Source organism: Erpetoichthys calabaricus, chromosome 6, assembly GCF_900747795.2.
Source record: "Erpetoichthys calabaricus chromosome 6, fErpCal1.3, whole genome shotgun sequence".
NCBI classification, from domain to species: domain Eukaryota; kingdom Metazoa; phylum Chordata; class Cladistia; order Polypteriformes; family Polypteridae; genus Erpetoichthys; species Erpetoichthys calabaricus.
Window position 1 is genome coordinate 42,972,526 of NC_041399.2, and position 23,494 is coordinate 42,996,019.

Genomic DNA, 23,494 nt, shown 5'->3' on the forward strand with positions numbered 1-23,494 from the left:
ACCATGTGCTCTTCTAAGCAACTGACTGAGGATCTGAAAATGAAACTAACTGATACCTACAACGCAGGGGAAGGCTATAAAAGAACTTCCAGCTAGAAGTCTCCACATTCTAAGAAGCCATTAAGAAACAGCAAATAAAGGAAACCATGGAGGCCACGACACAATCTGGAAGGCCAAGCAAATTGACAGAACAGTTTGTAACAAAACTCCCATATGACTGAAAGGGATCTGCAGGCAGTTTTAGCTAAGAAAGGAGTGTTGGTGCATGACACAGTCATGGCCTTCATAAAAGAGTCATCAGAAGTAAACCCTACCTGTGAGTTCATCACAAAAACAATACGTTAAGTATACAAATCTGTATCTGCATAAGACAGAAGCATTTTGGAACCAAGTACTGTAGACAGATGAAATTAAAATCGAATTCTTTGACTACAACCATAAAAGGTTTGCAGAGGAAAAAAGGAAGCAGCATTTGATGAAAAGAACACCTTGCCAGCTTTCAAATACAGGGGTGGATCTATTATGCTTCAGGGTTGTGTGGCAGCTAGTGTCATAGGAAACATTGTGCAAGTACAGGAAAGAATGTATTACACTAAATATTAGCAAATCCTCAGGGAGAATGTCAGGCAATCACTCAGAAACTGAAAAAGGGATGGCTTCTGCAGCAAGACAAAAATTCAAAACACACTTGAAATTTCGCATGAAAATACCTCAAAAAACATAAGGTGAAATATTTGGAATTGCACTTGCTGTCCTCAGATTTGAACATCTTTGAAAACCTGTGGGTAGACCTTAAACGTGCTATACATGCAAGGCACCCCAAGTATACAGTAATTCACAACTAGAAGCAATTTGCAAGGCAGAATGTGGAATATATTTTAAAACAGGAGTCCACAGACCCATAGCTACAATAAACTTTTGCAAGATGTGTATTTTGCCAATGGGAGCATTACTGAGGACTGACTTAGTACAGTGCCAGAATTTTTGCAAATGCCACATTTACTCCACTGTTTAAGCATTTTTTTTTACATCTTTTAGTTTATCAATTTAATTGTAACACCATACTAACAACTGAATAAAAATGACATTTTTTTTGGTTTGTCTGCTGTCAAAGTTGTATTTACTTATATTTTACTTCAAAAAATATATACTTGGTCAGAGGTGTCAAAACCTTTGCATGAAACTGATATATATTTATAAAAGTATATTTATTTGGACTATATTCTAACTGCTAAAGTGAGATGAAGAAATTAGTGAGATGAAGAAATTACAATCTACTTTTATACCTTTTCAGACTGCAAAATCTGAATGCAAGGTTTTTTATTTGTTTTTGTAACTCCCAGATGTCTGAAATTTTCTAAGACAATCAAAAGAATGTAATCCAGTTTAATCGATCATGCAAGACTATACACTAGGAAAAGGATGCTCTTTTCCAATTTAATTATGAAATCGGATATACTGCAGAATTCTTCCAATAGATTCAGTACATATGACAGTAACACATACAGACCGGTAATACTGAGCAGTAATTAGTCCAATTAGATATAATAATATTAAATAGTATAATAATAGTAGACGTAATGACTTTTATGTGGCACTAGAGACAACAGCTATGAATATATTGTTTGCATGAGTACTGAATGCTTTAGAAAAATCCAAAAGTTAGTTAAAAAGTATCTGAAAGTAGTTAAATAGAGTCATTACATTCTCATCTGTACAGCAGTGGCACGACAGTATTCAAGCATTGGTGAGGGACAATGTGTCATGGTATTTGTTTCTTAATTCTTTAACTAAATTATTAGTTGAATGTTCGTACACTCCTAAATTGAGAAAGGCACACAAAATGGAGTAGCTGAAGATACATTTTTACAAGAAAGCTGAATCTTAAGGAATATGCGTAACTCGATAGAAAAACAATAAAACATTTAACATCTGGAATTAGAGACCAGTTTAAACCAAAATCAAATCACGTATCTGTGCCTGTTATGATCAGTGGTAAAATAAAAAATATTACCACCACAGCAAAACACGCAGAGCTTTGGTAGGAAGTACAGCAAATTTTACATTTCAGAAATGAAGCAGCTAACAAAGATCCTTGCTCTATCCTAATCTATAAACTTGGTAATTATTGTTTTTTGTAATGACAGAAGTCTCATATTTATTCAAGCCTTGGGGAGTTTTAGGTCATTTAAACATAATGCTGTTTACTCTTATTTCAATGTGTGATTTTCTTTTTTTTTTTAAATAAGTGATTATTTCATTAACATCTATATTAATTAGGATTTATAAATGTATATACATATTAAGACCATCAGTTTTCTGAGAAAAATATTATATCCAAAAAGTATTTGTTGAAATAAAAGACTATAAATCAAAGCTTCTGTACCAGATGACATCAAAATTGAAACTAGGAGATAAATTCTGGCAGCAATACAATCAAAAAAAGTATATAAAAGTTGGGAAATCAGGAGCTTGTCTTAACCCAGAACACAGTAACAATCAAGGAGTAAGATAATATGGACTTAAAAAAAGGCAACAAACAAACTGATAATCATTTGATCGATCAATCAATCAATCAATCAATCCTCAAAAATCCTAACAAAATGCAATCTTTGCTTAAATAATTATAGACTGGTAATAAACAGCAACAAGGTATCAATCATGTAAAGATAAATTATCATAAAAATGTTCTAACATATCAGTGATAGGTTAAACAGTTGACCAATATGGTCCCCACTCATTTACACATTATTCTAGGTTTTAAGAAGTTATCACATGGTCTACTTTGTAAGTCAATAATAGTATTTATAATGTGACTTCTGCCTTGATGACAGTACTGCCAAGAAAAAAAAAAAAGTGAAACAATACTATCATACAAAAAGAAATTCTTAACTTTCTTCTTACCGTTTGCCCCTGGGATAGTGTCTCACATATTCACCAACATCGTGTGCTGCTACTGCTAGTACCTGAGGGTCATCAGAAACTTCCAGAAGCCGTGTTAGAATTCTACACATTAAAAAAGAATACATAAAAAAAGCAATTAAGATAGAAGAATTAAGATAAGAGAAAATCACGTCAATTTGCAAATGTATCTGTTTCATACGATTCTATAGACAGATAATCACTTATAGGATATATTTTTTTTTAAGCTGGCATAAATTGTAAGAAGCATTTTTGCTCAGTGGTTCTCTTATTATTATAATATTACACATTATTTACCCTATACAACTCCAGGCTCCTCACAGGCAGATAAGGAGCCTTGGCTTGAGCTGGTTTTAGAATGGGACAGCAGGCTGGTTGCTGCTTGTGCTGATCGACATATTTACAAAATAAAAGAAGCTGATGTACAGTTGGCCTGGGATTACGAGTTTTTTCGTAGGCTTCAGGGATTTTAGCGTTAAGGACATTCTCCCATGTAGAACCCAATTATTCTACCAAGGTGACATAGATTAAGGCCACTGTCTCCGGTATTAGTGAGCGTGGAATTGTACATTAGCTTACCCTGCATTTAGCCTTGCCTCTCAATCCATGGATAGTTTAGGTGAGCTTAATATATTTTGACCACTGATTTGCTGATATTTTTAAAATCTACACGACAGTTATACATGATGTTTTCGAAATTTTAATTTAATGCTTACACAAGAACATTAAAAAAAATCTATTTAAAAAACAAAAAATTACAACTCATTGTATTTGTAATTTATATATACCTTACATTATATTACATAATCACAAAAATATGACTTAATGTTATGAAAAAAATTTGCGTTATAATACATTCAGCTCTTGTGAAAACTTACAGACTGTTGATTACAACTCATGAAACATCAAAGCAACACAGTCAAAGATTCCTGTGAAAGCTTTACATAATCAATGGGAAGCTGACCTTCTAAAAGAAAATGTTCAAGCTTTAAGGAAACGTTGACCTTAAAAATCAAACTGCTAATGCTGCTTGTTAGAGAAAGATCAAAAGAAACACAGAATTAAAACTCGCCTATTTTCAGTACCATAATTAGTGTATGCAAATGAATATATGCAATCTTAAGAAAAACAACAATGTAAATACCATAAAGTAGGGCTATTCAATTACAAATTCAGTTGGGCCAGATTTTCAGACCAAGAAATATAGCTGGGTCAGACATTTTCAGCGGCTGGTAAGCAGCAGGTCATGACAAATTTTAATTACTTCATCCTGGGAGTGACGTTAATCTGCATCCAGCCCTACAAGCAGGTCATCCAATTTACAGTGAAAACTTGGGGGTTGGTGGCGGGATTGGAACTCCAGCCATCATAAAAAAAACCTCACACTGTTCCAGTGTGGTGCTGAAGGGTCAACCTGCCACACTCGGGTCCCAATCCATGTGCACACTCCCAACCTCTCTCTGATATGTATAATGTATATGATAGAAAAAAATTATATATTGCTCACTGGATTGTTATAAACACACATAAAAACCCCGATTTGACTGCAAAAGACCTTCAGGAAAATTTAGCAGAGGAAAACCTTTCTTGCGTCCTAGCCACAAAATTCAGTGCCTGAAGTTTGCAAATGAACATCTAAACAAGCCTGTTGCATTTTGGAAACAATCAAATCAAAACAGATAAGTTTGGAGAAAAATGTTAGCCGAATTCCAGGAAAAGGACACCTCTCCAACAATTAAATATGGGGGTGGATAGATCATTTGGGCTTGTGTTGCAGACAGTGGTAATGGGAACATGTCACTGGTAGAGGGAAGAATTCTTTCAAATAAATACCAGCAAATTCTGAAAGGAAACATCACACCATTTGTAAAGAAAAAAAAAAGCTGAAGTTAAAAAGAGGATGGGTCCTACAACAAGATAATGATCTGAAACACACCTCAAAATCTACAATCTGGAATACCTCAAGAGGCACAAGCTGACAGTTTTGCCATCGCCCTTCACAGTCCCCTGACCTAAACATTATTAAAATCTGTGGATAGATCTCACAAGAGCAGTGCAAGCAAGACAGCCCAAGAATCTTGCAGTATTAGAAGCCTTTCTCAAGGACAATTGGGCTAAAATTCCCTAAGTAAGAAATGAAAGACTCTTAGCTGGCTACAAAAAAGCTTTTACAAGCAGTGAAACTTGCCGAAGGAGATGTTGCTAAATACTGAACATGTCGGGTGCCCAAACCTTTGCTTCAGGCCCGTTTCATTTTCTTGTATTTTGTACTGGAGAATGATGGAAAAAAATTGTAATCTTGCTTAAAATATTAAAGAATTGTGTCATCTTTGACTATATGCCTTTTCGTGATCAATTCATCTTCTGCTCACTTAACTATTTCTCATTGTAACACTAAGCAAATGGGAAGGTTTTACTGTTCCTGTACATAAGATGTTTCAAAAAAGAGACAGGACCTACAGACCATAAGGCTGGTTTAGTCAGCTAACATTAAAAAAAGCCCCACTATCTCTTACAAAGATGACAAGCTTTCAGCTTCAACTACTCTAGATGATGGCATAATTTTTATCAGATCCTAATGCCTTTTAAATGTTTGTGCACTTATTTAACTTTTATAATAATTAAAAGCTAGATCCATTTTCAGGTTTTAAAATAGAGGAAATTAGTTTATTTGTTGTCTAGTTTTTAAGTTACATCTATCAAGATTACCCATGTAAATCTATGAGTTGTTATTATAGTATTTATGTAAATTAATTGCTTTCTGTATTTTGATATGCATTTGTGTTTTTGAAAGTTCTTATCAGTTTTCATTTTAACCATTTGCCTTTGCTATTACTTTTAATGTCCCACAATTTGTACTGGCAAATTAGGTTTTCCCAGACAGTCCAACAATCAGCTGGACATTCTACTAACTGCCAATGACAGTTTTAATAACAATGATTTAAAAAAGCAAATAATACATTAGATTTGAAAAACTGTTATTTTTTATTACTAGAGAATGTTATTGACAAATGTTAGACCATTTTAATTACTTAAAATAATCTCTTGCAGCAAAAATGGAAAGTTTTGTGAGCCTAAACATGTTCATGAAAACAGACCTCAACCATCTGTTGTGATAATCTTCATATGAGGACTTACTTCCATAATATCCGCAATGTTGGCAACCACCTCTGGGGTACAGAGAGAAGAGTTTTTTTGCTTTTGGTGCACTGCTCACAGAACCAGTAGTATGCGACTGCTACATTTTGCATTTCATAGAACTTGCAATGGGATTGGAGAATCCAGTATGACCATACAACTCCAGAGTTAAAATATGCTTTTCCATTGAATAAAGCAGATCTTCTTTCTTTATCAAAAACACAGATATTTTAACAGAACTAATGAAATGAAATGCTAGGGGGAAGTTCTGCTGGCTTTGCCTGATTATGTTTGCTGGTTGTTTACTAAATGCAGGGTTACATTTTGTGTATTAACCTTTGTATGTTCTTTACCTAGTGCAGGAGACACTGCAGATTTCATATGGACGCTCAAAGAGCTGGCAATACAATAGCCACATAATAATGAACCTGTAGTTATTAAAAATGTTCATCTCATAATACTGGTGAAAAAAATTATTAGAAAATGAATTGAGACTGCTTATATTTAAATTAGAAAGGAAGGTCTTCTTTCCAGTTTGGATGAAACATACATCATTTGCACATCTTGGCTATAAAACCAGTGACATAAGATGTGAATCAAATAATGTGCCTTAAGTCTCATGTAGTTTTCTCCTTAAATATCTAGTCCCATAGAACATATTGTTCCTTGTTCCATCACCACTTACTCATGAAAACTTGTTCAGGAGCACATAGCTCTTTAGGGGGTGGTGAAGTTGATAAAAATATTACTGACACACAGCTACTTTACATTCCAATAAAATCAGAAAAAGGCAAACAGAAGACCTCAGCAATAGAAAATAAGCCATTCACAGTGATAACTGAATGTTTATTGTAAATATTATCCGATAATGAATTGAATGTATGGTGTTATAATCAATGACTACTGTTGGAGGTGTGCCACTATCACTAATGTGTGGGAGGCATTCAAGTAAGAATTCTTTTGTAATGTATGTAAATGTGACAGCACATTAGTATTTAGTTTTAAACTATTACCTGGAAAGCTAGGAGGGAAATGTAATGAAAAGTTCATTTAAGATAAAGCAAACCTCATTGTTGTGCCTGTGTAAATAAATAATGTTAGTTATCCAACAAGCATTCAAAAACTCTTAAGAAAAGCTTACTTGAGCAATTCATAATTCTTTTCATTCAGTCTTGCAGCATTTTCTCTCCAGAACTTTTCTGATTTATGTACAGGACTCCACTCTAATCGACCAGACTTAAGTTCAGAACTGTATTCATCAAATGAGCTATGAACAGAAATGAATGTGAAGAATGTTCTTAAATTATCATTTTTTTAGATTACATAAATAACAAGCAACTTTAGTCCTTTTAATCCACTTATTTTTACTGTTTAAAGTTCAGGTAAATGCAATGGATAAGCTTCGAGAATTACATATAGTGGAAGTTTGCATTTTCTGACATATCCTTAAATAAACTCTTGAAATGCCCCTAAATAACAGCAGGTATGGTTTACCCAACACCATTAATAGGTACAGTAAGTATACTGTTGAAAATAATAAAGTGAATACTTAATCATTACAGTCTAACACCAATTCAATTAAGCTTCTGGGATTTCAATCTGTCCAGTCAGGAAGCATAAGTGATTATCAGTCAGTCAGTCATTCTCCAACCCGCTATATCCTAACACAGGGTCACAGGGTCTACTGGAGCCAATCCCAGCCAACACAGGGTGTAAGGCAGGAACAAATCCCCGGACAGGGTGCCAGCCCACCGCAGGGCACACACACACACCAAGCACACACTAGGGACAATTTAGGATCGCCAATGCACCTAACCTGCATGTCTTTGGACTATGGGAGGAAACCAGATTGTGAATCAGCTTTATCTGCTTTGGTGCAAATGAAAGTGACCACAGGTGCACAGGAGAGGCAACAGCAAGGCAACCCCCAAAAAGGTAATGGTTTTGCAGGTGTTGGCCACAGATACTTGCTCTCTATTTATCCTTCCTGACTTATTCTTCTCTAGTTTTACATTTTCCTAGTGTCCTTTTCACTACTGGGAGTACGAGGCGGTACCTGCAGCCAATTCAGGTTGCACAGGTAGTTTGTTGAGCATTGTTTCACTAAATGATGGCCAGTGCACATCTGAACATGAGAAGATACATGTGGCAAGTAAGACAGAGAAATTATGTTTCCCATTGTGTGAGACTGTTGAGAATATGAGAGTAATGCGCCTCTCTCTTCCTTGTGCCACCTTGAGCAACAGAGAGAAAGAAAGTGACAGTACAACAGGATGAGAGGGAGAGACAGTGAGCTAAAACTGCAAGAATATGAGAGGCATTCATGCTGCACTGACTCAAACAGAGCAACAACACAATGAGAAAAAAGGGCATCACTCGCAACATGCCAATTTAAATTTTAACACTTTTTATTCTTTTTAATGTTGTCATCCACCAATGTTTTGTGTAAACCAGAATTAAAATAAGATAATGTTCTACTGTACTGTCTGCCATTCCCTCAGAAACATCTTCTCAAAAAAAGGTAAAGCATATATTGGTCAACAGACTGACATTTAGTACTCTAGAGGCCTTAAAGAGTTAAAAATACCTAATTCATCTAAACCTATAACACACATTAATATTTTTGTAATACAGTAACTACCTAAAAAGTATGAAGACAACGCTTCAGGTACACACCACAATAAATCATTATTAATACTAAGATTAGCAGAAATAAACTTACCCCATGATAATCAAATGTCATTGAAACCAAAATGTTAACAGAGATACAGTAGGTACAGGAAGGAATCACCCTGTTTGAAAATAGTAATATGCTCCACTATGCAATGTTTACAATGTACGTCTTTCTTTGGGTGCCCATGGTTACCCACATAAACACTTTTTTTGGTTTAAAATAAACAAACACAGAACTATACAAGTTAAAAACAGGGATTTGAACCTGAAACTGCTATATTCTGGTGAAAATAAAAAAACATAATAATGGTTAAATTTATAAAATAACAGCTCTATAGAAGACTTAGGCTGCTCTTTCTTAAAGGATTCCCATTAAATGAGATGTTCAGCTAATTAATTGTACATTAATTGTATGTAATATTGTGCTCATTTTCTGTTTAAACACTGGAAAAGCTATGCTATAGTTTGATGCAAATTAAAATAGTTTTGAATATTATGTTACAAGTTTGCATACTAGAACACTAGAAGAGATGAAAGCTGCAATCGAAAGATGTTGAGAACAAGATGTTACATTGCAAGATATCTCCGATTATAGTTAGACAGGATGGATTTGTGATAGAATACCTAAGATCTTGCACGCTTTCTCCCAGCTTCTCCAAAAGAAACTTAATATCATCAGAAATATCTTCATCATCATACTTTTGCTGGTCCAAATTTTCCAGCTGTTTTAGCACTTTGCACTGGATCATGGCAAGGGCATATTCCTGTCGTGTTTCTCTTTCAGAAGACTTTTCTAGGAGATTCTAAAAATAAATTTAAAAAACAACATTAATGCATGAAAGCAGGATTTCATATCACACTTCTTGGTGTGTACTAAACCCCAGCACAAGAAAATAAAATCAAATATAGTTGGGAACAACTAATCCTTATTTTGAAGATGAGTAATAGCCATATTTTTTACTTAGTCTCTTTGGCAGAATTCTTGATTTTGCATGTTTAAATGACATTTAAAATATGAGAATGACTTTAGGATTCAACATTATAAAAATCACTACAGTTTATCATAAAATTATGTTTTCCTGTGGCAATTAAAATTTGTTCATATAATGAATTTAATTAATTTAAAATGAGCTGTGACTTCATATTGACATTCTTCTGTGAGGAGATGGTCATTTATTTCCAAATTCCAATAGGCTACACGTACACTCTCTTCTGGATTCCACGTCAGCCAACAGCTGCACTTCCAGTGCTGATATCTAAATGGACTAGCTATGACATTTTACACCTTATCGCTTCAAGACATGCCCAGACTTAACAGTAAATGATGCAAGTCACATTATTCAAACATTGTGCCTAATGTCACAAACTAAAAGCTACATCCACAATTACGAAGGTAAGATCCGGACGTAGTCATTAAACTTAATTCAGGGACAGGTGATTATGCATGTAAGCTTAATACATAACGTCATGAGTCTGCTGGACATCTTACCTTGTAAAAATGCATATGTCTCTGCCTGAGCCAGCAAAATAGAGAATGCCAAACTGCTGCTTCATTGTAAGGGTCTCAATTTGTTCCCTCAGATGGAGGATCTCCTCTCTGAGAAACATATTTTTATCAAGCACTAGGTCGACAACTGCTGGATCCAGATCCGGAGCCGAAGTGTAGTCATAGTCCTACAGGATTTTACCATCCTCCTGCATGCCTGGTATGTCATCCTTTGTCGTTTTCTTTCTCCTCTCCCAAATCCCCGGTCTTGAAAGTGGTATGGACAAATTGTTCCACTCAATGCAAGAACCGCTCCTTTCTTCAACAGTCACTGCTCTGTCTCAGACCCTGGTTTGTGAAAATCCTTTTTTAAAATACTGGCCACAAACTATGGTATGGGGACTAACTGTAAAGTTATCTCCCAGATAGTGACGATCCATGTAGATCAGGTTTCCACATCTGAGGGAAATGTGTGAAAACTAAGTACCTTGTTGTACTTATTGGAAGGTCCACATAAAGGTATACAACAATGTTCAGTTGTTGAGTTATCTGTACCCTGAAATGTGAACTTCTTTTTCTTTTTCTGAGCTGGCTGAGATTTCAACAGAAGTATGTCAGCACTACCGTGTGCATAAAGTCTATTACATGCTACATTGAAAAATTTTATTTTAAAACTGTTAAAAACTTAAATTCACTGCATTCTTCACAGATATTTTAAAAAATGCAGAAATGCTACTTGCTCCAGAAGTACACACACTCGGTAACGACTACAATCACATACTTCCCCAAGTATGAGATAAGGGCTCTACCCAGAAGTATAAGTGGATCAAAAATTAAAAAAGAAGAAAAAAAAATGTCTGGATGCAAAATACAAAGAAAAGCACTATTAATAGGTATTTATATGAAATTAGCATGTAGGTACAAATGCAAAATGAAAGAAGTGCACTGACTGGTAGATCACCTATCACAAAAATGTTTTTTCACTATCTAAAGAGAGGACAGGACATCATCTTGTGTCCTAGTCTGTGACAGGAGTAAATATAATGCCAGTCATGATAAACATTCTTGTTACACATATAGGGTGAATGCATACCAGTTTAATTTCTCCCTTATAATTTTAATTTAGCGTCATGTTTGCATGGGTTTGCCAATGGGCATCCAATTTCTGCTATAAGGGAAATCATGTGAATATATGAATTTATAATTTGTTTCAATCTGCCTATGCTTTGAATATTTATAATTAAGCTGAATGCTTTATATCTCTTCCTATTACTCATACACAACTATATGACTTTGACTATAAGATCAGTTCATAGAGCAGGGGGCATAGTCATGTTCCTATAGGTAAGAAATAAGACTGTGACCTGGCTTCATGTAGAGCTAACAAAGAGAAGTGTTTAAAGTTTGTGTGTTGTCAGTTGGAACAAGCACGTGAACGCTAGTCTTCCACCAGTTTTAAATCATGGTGCACAACCTTCTCGTGATGCCCAATGAAAATCCTTTATGTGTAGATGTTCATGACCAGGTAGAGTATGCCAAAATGAATCCTTGGTGAGATCAAAACACATTGAATAACAGTTTCATCAAAATCATAACCAGAGCAAGAATCACACTTCTTGTACTGTCTATTTTTAAAACATAAAAAGTGCTAGATGTAAAAAATGCAATGAAGATGCAAAGCCTGAAACATTGCAATCTTTAATGTGTTTCCTAATTAAGAAAATTTCTTTCAGCTTTACTTTATTCCGAAGTCACCCTTTGATGACAATTCTTTGCTTCTCCAGAGAACCCCTAATGGAACTAAACTTTGTGAAAAAAACAAATTTAAGTGCTCACACCAAAGCTAAGCTTTTGGACCATGTATTGAAAGAATGGCATATTTCTAGCTTCAAGGTGTCAAGTTTATTCACTTTTGAGATCAGGGATCTAAATACATATGTAAGTGTAAATGAGGCTTTATGGGCATATAAATAAACTACATATACAAATATGCTAAGTGACAAACTGAAATTGACTGACAAAATGTACACTTTTTTTAGGGTGAAAATTTTCCAATTACAGGCGACATATTTCACAGCAAAAACATGTTATGCAGCTTTATCAGGAATGCAACTGAATGTACTCAAATGATTAATCAAACTATTTTCCAACTATAACAATTTAATTTACAATTACATTTTTGAATATTAGTGTCTTACCCGAAATGCTGCGAGAATTATTCTAGTTACTTTTTCTTTTGCAGACTCTTGAAGAATATCTGATAAAGCAGGAACAACATTGAACCGACGAAGGTTCTCACACATCTGAGGGCTAAATGCCAGTAACCAGATGCAAAAAATCATCTGATATTGTAGCTGGAATCCACATTTGTTGTTAAGCACACTCATTATACTGAAGGAAACAGAAAAGTACAAAAACACAGTTATAATTGCTTTGTGATTATTTCAGTACTTTCTTTAAATAAGAAAAATGTCAAGTCGTTTTATTTAAAATTTTAAATCAATGATAAATATTTCTAATAAAAAGAAACAGAAATCTTTTTTTCCTACCAAACAAAAATGAAAACATTTTAGAATGCAGCTGGTAAATGCAAATGAACACAATTATTGTAGTAAGAAAGGTAACAGCTCATACAATATTGAACTTGACAATGGTCAAAAAAACTGTTAAAACAAGTTACATTTAAATTACATTTCTGCCAAATAAGTGCTTCAAATGCCCATGCAAGTCACAGTCAAAGCTGACGATACTACATTACTATTATTGCACCATATTGTCCTTTGTTAATAGTGTGCTGCTTTTCCCTTGGTGCTCTGTAATGCCAACTGTCAATTCTGACTGAATGGTTTACACATAATTAGTACTGTATAAACCCTATGCAAAGTTTGTGCAATATGAAAAAAATAATTTATTTTTAATCACTGGGAAGAATGATTCTAAAATGGCTATATTTGGAATAGAACAATCTTGTGACAGTTCAAGATGAATCGTGTTTATCTTCTAACTTGAAGTAAATTTAAATTAACTTTGAATAATTTTTCTGAGCAGAAACAAAAAAAAAATAATATTACAACAAATATATACTCATCAGGTTGTAAAAATTTCAGCTAAAGTCAGGTTTCATAACTCCATGTTAAGAAACAGACTGTGGTAAAGGATTTATGGGAAAATAACAAGGCAGAAACCTGTGCTATCGAAAAATAACAGCAGCGATACTCTCACATTAAGCAAAGAAACACTTGTATGATACCTGAGCCTTTTGAAGTAATGTTCTGTGAACAAGTCAAAAGTAGAACTCTTTGGACGACCCTGGTCATAATGTCTAGTGTAAAAGTAATGCAAAATTCAATAATAAAATCATCATATTTACAGTGAAACATGGGGTTTGATAGGATGGAAATGCTTTGCTGCCTCATGAGCTAGCAGGCTTGTCTTATTTAAAGGAATCATGAATTCTGCACATTACCAGAATATTCTTAAATATTCTTAAAGGGAATGTCCAGACTTGTGTATGTGACATAAAGCTTAAAGATTTTTGGGTTATGCATCAGGACAATGACACAATAGAAAAGCTTTGGAAGGTCATGAAACAAGCAGTTCATGCTCACAAATCTAACAATATGTCTGAATTATAGCAGTATTCGGCAAAGAAGAGTGGACTAAAATTCCTAAACAGTAATAAGAAAAACTTTAAAACCATGGGGGCAATTGCTTTCATATGAGGTTGTTGGATACCTTTGTTCACTGAATACAAACATAATGATTTAAAAAACTTCAATGTACCATATTTACTCGTGCACCACGCGCCCTCGTGTAAGACGCGCACCCTAATTTTTACAAAGAAAATCACAAAAAAAATTTTCCCCGTGTACGACGCGTGTTGTGATTGTATAGGAAGAGTTTAGGGAATGTTTTCTGCGAAATGCCCTTCTGTTTTTGTTGCATGACGAAAGAGCGAGCAAGGGTGAGAGCGTGAGCAAACGAGCAAGAGAGAGAGAGAGTGAGAGCGAACGAGCAAGAGAGAGAGAGAGAGAGAGTGAGAGCGAACGAGCAAGAGAGAGAGAGAGAGAGTGAGAGCGAACGAGCAAGAGAGAGAGAGAGAGAGTGAGTGCGAACGAGCAAGAGAGAGAGCGCGCGCGCACGAGCGAGAGAGAGAGAGAGAGCGCGCGCGCGCACGAGCGAGAGAAAGCGCGAGCGAACGAGCGAGAGAAAGCGCGAGCTAACGAGTGAGCGAGAGAAAGCGCGAGCTAACGAGCGAGAGAGAGAAAGCGCGAGCTAACGAGCGAGAGAGAGAAAGCGCGAGCTAACGAGCGAGAGAAAGCGCGAGCGAACGAGCGAGAGACAGAGAGTGCGCGCAAGCAAGAGACAGAGTGCGCAAGAGCGAACGAGAGAGACAGAGAGTGTGCGAACGAGCAAGTGAGAGAGAGCGAGCGCGAATGAGCAAGAGAGAGAGAGCGAGCGCGAATGAGCAAGAGAGAGAGAGCGAGCGCGAGCGAACGAGCAAGAGAGAGAGAGCGAGCGCGAACGAGCAATAGAGAGAGAGCGAGCGAGAGAGCCCAAACAGAAGAAGTAAACATTACAGAAAAAAATTTCCTTGTGTATGACGCACACCTGATTTTCTAATGCTAATTTTTGGGAAAAAATGTGCGCATGGTACACGGGTAAATACGGTATGTTCACTTGGGTTCCCTTTCTCTAATACTGCATTTTATCTAAAGCTCTGAGGCCAATGACTGTGTAAATAATGGGAAAAAAAAGAGGAAATTAGGAAGCATACAAATTATTTTTCAGAGCACTATATGACTCCACAACAGTGTATAACATGTCATATTTTCTTGTTTGTGATTTTCATGAAGATGTAGCTTGGCTAGGAAAGGAAGCAGTCTGGGGACCTGAAGGTAAACCTCTGCTTTTAATGGGTTATAGTATCTAATTGGTCTCAACAGATTTATTTCCGGCATGCAACTGGGTGATTCAGGAGCAAATGTAAGAGTCAGAATGAGAATTAGCACCTCCAATTCTGAGGTCTTGGTTCTTTCCTCAAAGAGAGTTTTATGCCCAATACAGATTACTGGAGAGTTGATATTCCAAAGGAGCAAATAAAGAATTGATGTGATCATGAGGTTGACAAGCATACTAGCACATTAGTGTCAGTTTGTATGAAGAAAAGAAAGTTCTGCAGACAAATAATGAGATGACACAGAAATAGCAATCTACTGGGTTTCTGAAACTGTCACTAGAATGTGACAATGCTTTAAGAGACAGCTTTCAACTATCTTCAGTAAATTGATTTTCATAGAGCGGATCAACCCAGATGAATGTATGTATGTGCATAGAAAGTTTGACAGAAGGTGGTTGTTACGTTTTAATCGCTTATTTCATTTAGGCTAAAAAAAGGAAAAACTCATCTCATGCTGAAATTGACATACTGTTCATCAAAAACAAAAATCACATCCTAAACATATTAATTACAAAAAAAAAAAACAGACTACAGCACAAAGTAAGAAATACTAACAAAAGTATAATGATGTTTCAAAAGATAGTACTAAATAAATAAATAACCTTTTACTACCTTTCCAAAGTCTTACTTAGTTTGAATACCCACAAAATACAGTGGTGTGAAAAACTATTTGCCCCCTTCCTGATTTCTTATTCTTTTGCATGTTTGTCACACAAAATGTTTCTGATCATCAAACACATTTAACCATTAGTCAAATATAACACAAGTAAACACAAAATGCAGTTTTTAAATGATGGTTTTTATTATTTAGGGAGAAAAAAAATCCAAACCTACATGGCCCTTTGTGAAAAAGTAATTGCCCCCTTGTTAAAAAATAACCTAACTGTGGTGTATCACACCTGAGTTCAATTTCCGTAGCCACCCCAGGCCTGATTACTGCCACACCTGTTTCAATCAAGAAATCACTTAAATAGGAGCTGCCTGACACAGAGAAGTAGACCAAAAGCACCTCAAAAGCTAGACATCATGCCAAGATCCAAAGAAATTCAGGAACAAATGAGAACAGAAGTAATTGAGATCTATCAGTCTGGTAAAGGTTATAAAGCCATTTCTAAAGCTTTGGGACTCCAGCGAACCACAGTGAGAGCCATTATCCACAAATGGCAAAAACATGGAACAGTGGTGAACCTTCCCAGGAGTGGCCGGCCGACCAAAATTACCCCAAGAGCGCAGAGACGACTCATCCAAGAGGTCACAAAAGACCCCAGGACAACGTCTAAAGAACTGCAGGCCTCACTTGCCTCAATTAAGGTCAGTGTTCACGACTCCACCATAAGGAAGAGACTGGGCAAAAATGGCCTGCATGGCAGATTTCCAAGACGCAAACCACTGTTAAGCAAAAAGAACATTAGGGCTTGTCTCAATTTTGCTAAGAAACATCTCAATGATTGCCAAGACTTTTGGGAAAATACCTTGTGGACTGATGAGTCAAAAGTTGAACTTTTTGGAAGGCAAATGTCCCGTTACATCTGGCGTAAAAGGAACACAGCATTTCAGAAAAAGAACATCATACCAACAGTAAAATATGGTGGTGGTAATGTGATGGTCTGGGGTTGTTTTGCTGCTTCAGGACCTGGAAGGCTTGCTGTGATAGATGGAACCATGAATTCTACTGTCTACCAAAAAATCCTGAAGGAGAATGTCCGGCCATCTGTTCGTCAACTCAAGCTGAAGCGATCTTGGGTGCTGCAACAGGACAATGACCCAAAACACACCAGCAAATCCACCTCTGAATGGCTGAAGAAAAACAAAATGAAGACTTTGGAGTGGCCTAGTCAAAGTCCTGACCTGAATCCAATTGAGATGCTATGGCATGACCTTAAAAAGGCGGTTCATGCTAGAAAACCCTCAAATAAAGCTGAATTACAACAATTTTGCAAAGATGAGTGGGCCAAAATTCCTCCAGAGCGCTGTAAAAGACTCATTGCAAGTTATCGCAAACGCTTCATTGCAGTTATTGCTGCTAAGGGTGGCCCAACCAGTTATTAGGTTCAGGGGGCAATTACTTTTTCACACAGGGCCATGTAGGTTTGGATTTTTTTTTCTCCCTAAATAATAAAAACCACCATTTACAAACTGCATTTTGTGTTTACTTGTGTTATATTTGACTAATGGTTAAATGTGTTTGATGATCAGAAACATTTTGTGTGACAAACATGCAAAAGAATAAGAAATCAGGAAGGGAGCAAATAGTTTTTCACACCACTGTAATCTGGCTATATAATTATATATGCATTCTGTGTCAAAAGACTGAAAGTATCAAGTCTTCTGGCTTACCAGTTGACTCCATCAGCCTCGACCCAAGCAAACCGGTATTCATTAACTCTTAGCATTAACTGTAAGCAGCCTGCAACACACTGCACATATTGAGAACTCTGAAAAGTAAGAAAAATAAATAAAAAATAAAACATTGCAGATTTGCATATACAAAACCAATATAGCTGTGGAAAAAATGTTTTAGAAATTAGTTTGGTTAATTGTTCTTTTAAATCTCGCTACAAAAGCAAGAATTTGGCAGAATGCAAATCATTCCTAAATTGATGCTGTTCTTTAAGTAAAGGAAAATATAAATGCACTAGTTATAATGAATTTATAATCTTTTACTTAAAAGTATTTTTCAGTGCAATTTACTGTAACATTTCAAAGATAATATAAAGTGATGTTAAATCTAATTTACCTACATTTAAAAAAACATGCACATTAAAATAAACAGTTATACATATGCACTGTACACATATTGGTCCTATGTCCTATGCAACTAGAAAACAAAAACAAAAAAAAACAGACTTTTTACTGTCACATGGGTAAAGAAACATATTGCATGGGGAAACAAACCATAGTGTGATTATATTGGAGGCATGATGTAAAGATAAAGCTGTTAATTAGTGCAGTTAATTGTAACTACCATTTAAAAATTGCTTAAATATATCGTGCTTCATATTGCAATGCTGATAAGGACTCATTTTCAAGATTACAACAGGGATGCACATTATTGAAGGGTTAAATCTACACTAGCCTTAAAATTCCAACTTTGCCAGGATTTGAAATTTACAAAACTAGTTTCTGGTCCTACAGTTTTTTTAAAACTTCAAGTCTGAGAACAGTTAATTTGTAATCATAAGATAGCCGCTCAAGGAAACAATGATGTGCTCTGTGTAAACAAGTATATGTAAAGAACATACAGTATAGTCATTCAAAAATGGGGCCAAAACTCTGAATACCAGAGAGCCAAATCAAACCGGCATTGCTTTTGGAAGATTCTGCAACTCTTGGTTCAAACTGTGTCAGCCAAAAATGTGACCTATAGCCATCCTTCCTTTGACAATTTAAATAGTCAAAATGGAATTAATTTTTGGACCCTATTATAGTTCGGCAAAGATGTCTGAGAAATGTAAACAGTCTGAGTTTTGAAAATAAAAGAAAATGTTTAATATTATTACACTTAATTAAAGCTGAGCCATCACAATAGCAGGGTTACTGCCAGCTCGGGAATAAATAATGGAAAAAATGCTGTAAGTGTTTGAAGCACATGTCCTTAAAATGCTAATACAGAACTGTAAAAATACCCAGATAAATTAATTGTAATGTGTGCCTATTTTAGGCTATTTATCATGGGTGGTTCACTGAATTACTGGTCTCTCTATTGCAATTAAGACTATATTGTACAGGCTAAACAGATGAAATCATAACTCCATTACAGCAGTGACTGGTAAGAAATCTCATAGAAAAGGTAAATTTGTAAGGCTATATTGGTTGACTAAGGCTTTACTATTGACTATATTAGTTATTTAATCATAACTAATCCCATAATCTTGCATCATTCATCTCAGTTGTTTGACTATCTGGTATAACTTCTCATTACTCACTACAACTCCATTGCTTGTCTCCCAATAAACGAAAAACAAAAACACTTCACTAATAAGTACACTACTGTCATGCTGACACCATTAATTATATATTGGCAAATCTGTATACCTGTGCACTGATGTTACTGAATCAATATTCCTTTTTGTTTGTCTCTCTTACACGGTTTTGTTTTTTACATTAAAGCTACAAGTCAATGTTCCCCTTTTTCTAAGTATGTAACCTACTTAGAAAATATCCCCTCTACTTAAACTATTCTTTCCAGCTACATGGCTGATGATCTCTGCTTCTTGGCATGTGGACTTGTCCTGCTGTAATTTATCCATATAACTAACTGGAAGTGGGGCACCTTATATAAAGTAAGTCGGTTCAAACTGAAGTATTACAATTATCATTACTATTTTTATGCTTTTTAAAACCTGATTCTTCCAGATTAGAAATACTGCAAAATAGGTTCTTTAGAATGCAGGATGTTGAAAAGTTATATTATTCATCTCAAGTAAAATTGAATATTTAATTTTTTACTGTCTTTCCAAACAAACTACTATTGTTAACTTTAAAAAGGAAGCAAAGATCATAACTTGAACTAAATGATATAACTGAATAATCCAGGTTCTTACATCATTTCAATGGGTTCCAGAAAAGAGCTGATTTTAAATCCTACTTCTTTCATTTTGTGTAATCTCCTTACCTTTCAGAACCTATCACTGCATGCATTTTGAGATCTCAAAATCGAGGCCTCCTTAAAATTTCAAGAATAAATAAAACTGGTGTACGAGGAAGATCTGTCACATTAAAATAGCCAATTTCCTAATTAGGAAATAATTACCAAAGCTAAATTAGCATTTTTCCTTTGCCTTAATTTTAACTGACTTGTAAGAAAGAACAAATGTGGTGTTTTGAAGCTTTGTATTCAAATTTGGGGAAAAAAGGAGAAAAGCAACAAAAAGAGAATTGTTCTGATCTCATCAGAATTATCATAATGTCCTAAAGTAACAGCGAAGAAATAGTTGCTAACACTATTATGATATTTAACATTAATGAAACACTAACCCTGTTCCCAAGAGCGAGGTCCATGGCTGATTTGCACCTTTTACATAATCGCCAGACTTGCACCTTTAGGTGGGGGTGTGGTGGTGGGGCGAGAGTGGTTCCCGTGCACAATGCGGGAGCGGACGGCCCTGCATTTCATGTACAGGATTGTTCAAGACCTTAATAGATGTCTGACCTGTTGATTGCCACAGCTATGCCACATCCCCATCATAAAAATGGAAGTGTGAATGCGAGAGAGGAGAAAGGAAAAAAACAAGAAGAGAATGGAGGTTAAAGGGAAAGCAGAAGGCAGAGGTGGAAGGAGCCAGTGTGAGTGAGCTGAAGAAAGCAGGCTCGGGAGAGAGAAGGCAGGCAAGCTGGGATGACAGCCACTGGACAGGAGTGTGGCCGACACTTGTGGGGGTGGAACTGGTTCACACCAGCTGAACATGTCTGAGAAGCAGGAGTGACCAGGAGCGTGCCCTGGGGAAGGTCAGCTGCATCTGTTGTTAGGGTGACTCCTCTGCAAGGCCAGTATGGGATAAGCAGAGGAGCCGCCATCGATGACACTTTTCTGCCAGTTGGTTTTAAATTCGTTTTAATGAATTTATTTATTCTGATTTTATCCTCCACCTCACCTTTGTTTTTAATTAGATTATTTATTTACTGAACTTTCCTTAAGCACTGCACTTTTTCGAAACTTTGTTTTGTTTAGTTTTTTCTATACTAATAAAAGGCAAAGCCCTCACTGACTCACTCACTCATCACTAATTCTCCAACTTCCCATGTAGGTGGAAGGCTGAAATTTGGCAGGCTCATTCCTTACAGCTTACTTACAAAAGTTAGGCAGGTTTCATTTCGAAATTCAAAGCGTAACGGTCATAACTGGAACCTCTTTTTTGTCCATATACTGTAATGGACTGCAGCTCGCTGGCCGTGGGAGGCGGGGTTGCGTATCGCGTCATCACGCCTCCCACGTAATCACGTGAACTGACTGTGAATGCAGTACGTAGAAAACAAGGAAGAGCCCCAAAGAGCGCTGAAGAAAACATTCATTACACAATTGAGAAGGCAGCGAAACAACAAGAAGCGAGCGAGTGACGCATACAAGCATATTCATAAGTGCAGCTAAGGCGGAAACAAAGCACGGTGTAAACCGTAAGTTTAAATTAAGTTTGGCAAGATTGCTTTTCTCCTGTACAACTATACATTGCATTCTCAACAGTAAGCTTGCACGACTTGGTCATATTACAACCGGAGTGCTGAACTGACAACGTGGTATACAAAGAGAACTATAACAATCATAATAAACGAACAATAAAACAATATAGAACCGCTAAGCAAGGAGAAAGGACGGCCTTATATGGCGTTCATTTATAAAACAGCGGACAGGCTGTGTAAAGGCAGCTTCACAAAAAACAGATCCTTAACAAATTGTTATTGGTATATTTTCCCTCAATTTAAAAAGGTTTTCTTTTCTTCTTAATTAAAATTTAAAAGCAATACTTCACCACTGCGAAGCCCCTCTAGCGCTGACGTCCGAGGTTCGATTCCCGTAAGGGAGTGCAGTGAGTGTGTACGCCTGATGAGCCAAGAATTAGGGAGAAACACGTGTCGCGTACTCTTTGCAGTGTTTGACAGTAAACTATTTTCAACCATTCTATGATCTGCTTCTCACAACTGAAGGCACCGTGGCTGATGTTAGCTGACTTGCTGGCCAACCATAAGCGTTACCTGGTAGGTAACCACCTATACAATCAGATTGTAATTCAGACTACGAATGCCGTGAATGTAATTACCCCGATCTACATGCTGTCAAATAAACGAACCACACGCCGTGGCGCAATGTTAGGGGCTTTGCCTCTAGCGCTGACGTCCGAGGTTCGATTCCCGTAAGGGAGTGCAGTGAGTGTGTACGCCTGATGAGCCAAGAATTAGGGCGAAACACGTGTCGCATACTCTGCATTATTTGACAGTAAACTATTTTCAACCATTCTATGATCTGCTTCTCACAACTGAAGGCACCGTGGCGGATGTTAGCTGACTTGCTGGCCAACCATAAGCATTACCTGGTAGGTAACCACTCATACAATCAGATTGTGATTCAGACTACGAATACCGTGAATATATATATATATGTGTGAATGTACAGTATGTATGTATGTATATATGTATGTCTATATTTATATATATATATGTGCATGTGTATATATATGTAGATATGTATATATTTATATGTATATATATATGTAGATGTGTAAATTTGTACATGTATATATATGTATATGTGGATGTGTATATGTATGTATATATATGTATATGTAGATATGTGTATATGTAGATATGTATATGTATATATATATATGTTTACATAACCTCTTTAACACACTACTTCTCCGCTGCGAAGCGTGGGTATTTTGCAAGTTGTTAATAAAAGCTCTGAGCACACTGCACCTTGACCTTGCTTTGTGTGGTATCCTTATTTGCTGAGCTCATCCCTCGAAAACTTTACTGGTGGTGGTGATTCAAGAGGCTCCTGGTGGCCCCGGTAGCATGAAGCCCACCCGCACAGTCACACCAAGTTGTTAAACTTATACTAAAGTAACAATAGAAACCTACCATCCTTAATGACTTAATTTCCTCTATCAATTCACCTCAGTCTTTCTCTGAAATGACTTCCTTCAGTCTTCCCACCATCTGGGGTACGGAATGGGATGTTAATTAGAGGAAGGAGAATTTCCTAACAGTCAATGATAGATATGTAATCTCACAAAAATACTGTGCCCATTCAGAAAATATTAACTGAAAACTCTAAGGGGCTCTATCATCTCAAGAACTAGAAAATTAGTGAGCAATACTTGCTTCCTTATTTTTCCCGCAGCTAGATGGTGGTATATGTATATACAGTGGCTGCTCTGGATCTGAAGAATTTAGCAAAAAATTTGATAAATGTTGTCTCTTGTATGGTTTGTGCTGTGTATATTATGTGGAAAACCTACTGTCGCTATTCACTGCTTATACATCAGTGATCACTGCTCAGCATATAACATTACTAAAGCAAGAAAGGAGCTGTTGACCAGCCTTGACATTCTGTGAAGATCAGGCTACAAGAACATGGTTATCGAAAGAAAGATCCAACACATGCACTGGTACAGTGTGTTGCCACACCCACTACACGACAAAACAACTCGGGGTCCCGGTTGGCAACCCCCCAGGCAGACACGCAGTCCAGTCCCACCCTCCGGAAATGACCCTCTATCTGCCGCAGCCAGGTGTTACGTGGGCGACCCCTTGGCCTGGTCCAACCACTCAGGTCCCCAACAATGAGGATCCTACGAGCCGGATCACCCTTGGGGAAA

At 36.4% G+C, this 23,494-nt stretch overlaps 1 protein-coding gene across 3 annotated transcripts in view; it reads right to left on the reverse strand.

The window, feature by feature from the left end:
- atp6v1h (ATPase H+ transporting V1 subunit H) overlaps positions 1 to 23,494 on the reverse strand; it is a 95,172-nt gene that overhangs the window by 36,707 nt on the left and 34,971 nt on the right. For all 3 annotated transcript variants that reach the window (XM_028803523.2, XM_028803524.2, XM_028803525.2), the window contains exons 8-12: positions 17,517 to 17,614; positions 12,418 to 12,610; positions 9,358 to 9,536; positions 7,202 to 7,327; positions 2,905 to 3,006 (exon numbers count right to left, since the gene is read on the reverse strand). In XM_028803523.2, the coding sequence (XP_028659356.1) occupies positions 2,905 to 3,006; positions 7,202 to 7,327; positions 9,358 to 9,536; positions 12,418 to 12,610; positions 17,517 to 17,614 (698 nt within the window). The remainder of the gene's footprint in view (positions 1 to 2,904; positions 3,007 to 7,201; positions 7,328 to 9,357; positions 9,537 to 12,417; positions 12,611 to 17,516; positions 17,615 to 23,494) is intronic.